Source organism: Haplochromis burtoni, unplaced genomic scaffold (assembly GCF_018398535.1).
Source record: "Haplochromis burtoni strain Fernald_Lab_line unplaced genomic scaffold, NCSU_Asbu1 Contig_225, whole genome shotgun sequence".
NCBI lineage: Eukaryota > Metazoa > Chordata > Actinopteri > Cichliformes > Cichlidae > Haplochromis > Haplochromis burtoni.
The window spans coordinates 548,771-553,994 of NW_024582586.1; the positions used below are offsets into that span (position 1 = coordinate 548,771).

Below are 5,224 nucleotides of genomic sequence, written 5' to 3' on the forward strand. Positions count from 1 at the left end.
TTATTATTATTATTATTATTATTATTATTGTTATTATTATTATTATTATTATTGTTGTTGTTTTTGTTGTTGTAGTAGTAGTAATTAATGAATTCATTGCGCAAGACACACATACACTGCGCACACATGCGCGCACACACACAGGTTACCTTTTCGGTAGACACAGTGAAGACTGTCGAAATTAAATCACACACATCAGTACACACGCACACACACGCAGACGACCTGGGCTAACCAATGCACTAATCGCCTGCCCCGGGCATAGGAGGAGCTTGGTGCTTAAGTAGGCTGCCAATCAGTCACTCAGCTCCACATCCAGAAGCTCCTGCGGCCAGACATACGCATCAACTCCGCACTCGAAAGTGCCAAACTGCTCCTGAGACACAACTCGGTGGAAGGGAAGGCTGACAGTTTCTTCTTTTTTAAGTGGGGGTCATCCTGATTTGTTTTGTTTTTTAACTGTCCCGTTTTTCTGTTCTTTTTTGGGGATTCCTTCTTTCTTTTCTTTTTTTTTTCCTGCATCATCTTTCTTTTTTTCGCTCTTGTGACTTTGGGAGAGATTTACTGCACGCATACTCCGGACATGTCTTTGCCTCAGCTGGGGTATCCCCAGTTCCTCAGCGCCTCCCATGAGGTGTACGGAGGCGAGCGGCCGGGCTCTGCCCGGGAAGGAACCACCGAGGGCGGTGTGAGCTCATCAGCGACCGCCGCGGCTGTCGGCTCCATGCTGGGGATGTACGGAAGCCCATGGGCGGCTCATAACTACAGTGCCTTTCTGCCGTACAGCGGAGCCACAGACCTCGCCCTCATATCGCAGATGGTGAGAGATGATACACGTTCAGGTGTTCATAAGAAAATAGTGAGGCTGAGCTTTTCACTGTAATGCGTAAATACAACTTGAACCATTTAAATGGCGGGTTGTTCGCTTTTTTTATTTGTTTTTTAAGAGAATTTTTGTGAATTTTATTGAGATAAATTAATAATTAATAATTAATATTTCATTGTCTGTGTGTTGGAGCTATAAATACTTGGGTGAGTTGCAAAGAACTGAATAGCCACATAACACAAATGAACGATCTCTGGTAGCGTGACACTAAACTTCAGTTTCAAATTTAATTTGAGGTCATGGTTTTTGAAAGCTTGAACATAATGTTGTTGTTTTTGTTTGTTTTTTGCTTTTTTTCTACAAATGTGGACCTGTCTACTGTGGCAGGCTGCACGTTTTAGCATAAAGGCATTTATCAATATTGAATTAAATAAAAATCAAAACAAAATAATATGGTAGGCCTAGATCATAGAAATTTGCAAGCGACCTAAAAATGAGGGATATTTGTTGTGATCTGTGTCTGATTACTGATTTTTTTTTTCAAACTTGTAAGTTTTTTGTTTTGTTTTGTTTTGTCACGCAAAACGTTTTAGCTCCAAATTTCCATTTGTATTTTCCTGTTTACAAATTTTCTGAACTTGAGGCGCAAATATCTTTGGAGTTGCTCAACAAGTTGCCCCCATTTTTTTTTCTCCCAACAACATTCCAGGGCTCACAGTATGAGCTGAAGGACAGCCCGGGGTCCCACCCAGCTTCTCTACCTGTTCACACCGCCCAAGGCTTCTACCCCTACGGCCAGTACCCGTATGGAGACCCGTCAAGGGCCAAAACGGCCACAAGGGAGACCACCAGCACCCTGAAGGCCTGGCTGCAGGAACACCAGAAGAACCCTTACCCCACCAAAGGAGAGAAGATCATGCTTGCTATCATTACGAGAATGACACTCACACAGGTGGGCAGCGTGATATGTTTTCGGAGCTCAATTTGTATAAAATGTTTCAGTTCAGTGGTCTTTCTGGCACCTTACAAGCACAATTTGGTGGGCATCAGGCCCACTTAAAATAAATCCCTAATCATTATTTTAAAGGTTTTATTCTTCATTTTAATGTCCTTCAATAGCACTGCTATTTGTTATGAGAACTCAGTTGGCCCACATATGACTGTTTTTAATACACCTGCAGAGGGGGGAAAAAAACCTCAGTTCAGTTTTTTTTAAATCTGAGCTCAGGAATAATAAATAAAATCAGATGTCTTTTTAAATGTTTTATAATTCCCCATCTACAGCTTTCAAACCACAGCATCTGAGTAATAATGCTTAAAAACGCGCTTTTCTTTTACAGGTGTCGACGTGGTTCGCGAACGCCCGCAGACGCCTGAAGAAGGAGAACAAGGTCACCTGGGGCCGCAGCGCTGAGGACCGGGACGGCCGCATCTTCAGCAGCGACAACGAGGACGAGCACGGCAAGAACGGCAGCGACGACGAAGATGAAGAGGAGGAGATAGATTTGGAAACCGTCGATATCGAGAGACCCGAGGAGCAGCGCGAAGGGGAGCGTGGCTCCGCGAGGGGGGAGGCCGAGGCGGGCCTGTCCGCCTCCGAGCAGGCCTCTGAGTCGAAGAGCTCGGAGAGCAGCAGGACGCTTTCTGCGGAGGCCCTGAGAGGAGCCGAGGCGGGTGTTTCTCTCGGTAAATCGCCCAGTGTCAAGCTTCCCGCGGATCATTCGCCTGGCAGGCAGGAGTGCCAGAGACCAGCACAGAGCAAACCTAAAATCTGGTCTCTGGCTGAGACCGCCACGGCGCCCGACAGCTCTCACAAATCTCCCCCCGCGGCCCTTGCGCACCACGCGGCTTTGGCCTCCACCGGACACCCGGCCTTACTCCCGGGTCACGGAATATATACGTGCCAGATTGGCAAGCTGCACAACTGGGCCAATGCAGCTTTTCTGAATGCCAACTCTCTTTTGAACATGAGGTCGCTCCTGGCAGGGGCGCCGGCCGGACACCTGCCCGTCCACGGCGCAGTGCCGGCTGCGCGTCGTGACGCACGACCGGCAACGGTCGGCACGGGAACGTCGGGTACGGAAGACGACAGCGATGTAGAGTCATCAGGGAGCTTCAGTCCAAAAAGAGATGGTATGGGCCTGATTTCAACTTCTTCTTCTTCTTCTTCTTCTTCTTCTTCTTCTTCTTCTTCTTATTATTATTATTATTATTATTATTATTATTATTATTATTATTATTATTATTATTATTATTCATAGGACTTGTTCCGTTGAATCACTCAAATGGCGACAACAGCAGCTCTCCTTCCTGCATGGCAGTTTCACTTTATTTTCAAAGGTAATTTCACGAACACCTTGTCACTCACTAGTTTGTTTTCTTTCCTTCCGCAGATGAAGAGAGCGACCACAGGCCCGATTCCCTGAAGTCCCCCTTTCAGATGATCACTGACAGGTGATTTCAAATCAATTTTGGCATTATAACACCATCAGCCTCGATTAAATGAACCTTACAGCAAGAGGTAAACACTGTTACACCTGACTGGTCGGGGAGGCAGAACTCGGCACATAAATCATACGATTGAGTCCCCACTTTAACGCCTCGTCAGGCAGGAGTCTGATATATTCTGCGCCTCTCCCTCCCTCTCTCCCCTCCCAGCCTGCCCCCCCATCCTCCAACAATGAGCTATCGCCACCAAGTCATTTAAATAATCTGCCGCTATTTATTCACGCCCCCCCCCCCCCCCCCCCCCCCCCTTGAATGAAGCTAATGTATGTCAAAGAAAGCCCTGATGGCAACATCATGAATGAAGCAGAGCGTGAAAAGACATAAAACAATTTACCTATAGTGGGGTTTTTAATTTGCATAAATACAGCTTAACACCGTTTGAAGGAAATAAACTCGAAGTGTTAAAAAAGTTGCTTCGTTAGTTTAAACGAAAGATTTCTTTTTAAGAGTAAAATTGCCTAATTTGTTTCAGATAATATAATTATAATGTCTAGACTTTATTCACCTCTGAGCAATAGTTTCCTCTTCTTCTCTTTCCTCAGACCTCACCACGGGACAGCAGCACAGCGAGTTCTGACAACAACAATATGAGAAGAGAAAGAAAAAGAGGAATAATTTTATTTAATGGAGAACAGTTTAATGAAGGATATTTTTTGGACTGGGAGGCCTGTTGTAGTATTACTGTTTAGCTTCCACATGAAAAAGAGATGTTCGCGTTTTTTGTTTGTTTGTTTTTTGTTTTTTTTAGTCTCTGAATCACTTGTATTTCTCTTTTATGTCCTCTTATGTCCCCCCCTCTGTTCCTCTGTTGTGAATGGAAACCTTGGAAAAAAAATTGTAAATACAGGATATGAATTTGTCTTTAAAGAATATATTTTTTGGGAACTAAATAAATGTCATTATAGCGCTTTATTACTGAAGAAAATCCCACCACCTGTATTTAATAAGAGGGGACCAATTTCCAGCCAAAGAAATCAAAGAAACAAGGGCAGAATGCAGATTAAGAAGCACTGTAAACTTCCTAAACTAAGCACACATTATTATTAGTATTGTTATTTTTTTTAGTGCCTGAATTTAGGATTTTTTATAACATAAATTTCCAATAAGTAACCAGTACAATACAGAGAGTGCAATTAATGTATGCAGAGAAATTCTCCTTCAAGACCTCAAGTGGATTTGGTATTTTAAGGGTAATTATATATCTATATTAATATACATATAATACAAGTATTGCAGTTAATCTCCAGCTGACCTCGTCGTCCCTGTGTCTAGTTTGTTTCACACGAACCATGCAGTGTCAGCTCCTTTATTTTTTTAAACTACCAGGAAAGTCAGTTTTATTGAAACCTGCACTCTTGCCAACAAAGCTCGAAGACTTATGCCCGTGCCTTGGAAGCCACTGCAAATGCTGCGGAAATTGAAAATTGAAGATTTCCAGGACCTTGTGAACCTGCGCTTGTGCTTTCAGCCCAGGCCTCCTCGCTTTAATGTTGGATTATACCCCTCGGTGCCACCACTGCTGCCTCTGAAATATGGATCAGACGGAGAGGAAAGGCCAGCAAGCCAGTATGGGGGCAGCAGCTCACGGGGGAGGCGAGAGAAGGGGTTGGGGCGGTGGTGGTGGGCTTGTGTGTCACTTTGTGGCATCCTTGACGTTCACAGGCCCAAAGACAGGGGGGTGCATAGAGAGAAAAAGAGAGAGAGGGAGAAGATGGTGGGGGGTCTGAGAGCTGCTAACGGCGACTGTTTTCAAAGCTGTGGTCCGATGCTTGGTTTAGCGGCACAGTTTGGGGCCTCTCAAGGGGCCCAGACAGCTCCAGGTTTACATGCAGATAAAATTTAGATTGACGTGTTTGTTGAAATCTTTGCTGCAAGTCTTTGAAAGTCTGG

General features: G+C 44.5%; 1 protein-coding gene across 1 annotated transcript; it reads left to right on the forward strand.

Moving 5' to 3' along the window:
- The first annotated feature begins 155 nt into the window (after positions 1–155).
- Positions 156–3,930, forward strand: irx1b (iroquois homeobox 1b). The gene is made up of 5 exons (XM_005937276.2): positions 156–820; positions 1,536–1,778; positions 2,167–2,959; positions 3,220–3,280; positions 3,877–3,930. Exons 1-5 carry the CDS (start codon positions 584–586, stop codon positions 3,923–3,925), a joined length of 1,383 nt encoding a protein of 460 aa, XP_005937338.1. The 5' UTR covers positions 156–583; the 3' UTR covers positions 3,926–3,930.
- Positions 3,931–5,224: the final 1,294 nt, after the last annotated feature.

Excerpts from the sequence above, each read along its gene's own strand:
- irx1b (XM_005937276.2), top strand. The coding sequence starts at position 584 with ATGTCTTTGCCTCAGCTGGGGTATCCCCAGTTCCTCAGCGCCTCCCAT. Across the intron at positions 821-1,535 it reads TCGCCCTCATATCGCAGATG|GGCTCACAGTATGAGCTGAA; the intron begins GTGAGAGATGAT and ends ACAACATTCCAG. Across the intron at positions 1,779-2,166 it reads CGAGAATGACACTCACACAG|GTGTCGACGTGGTTCGCGAA; the intron begins GTGGGCAGCGTG and ends TTTCTTTTACAG.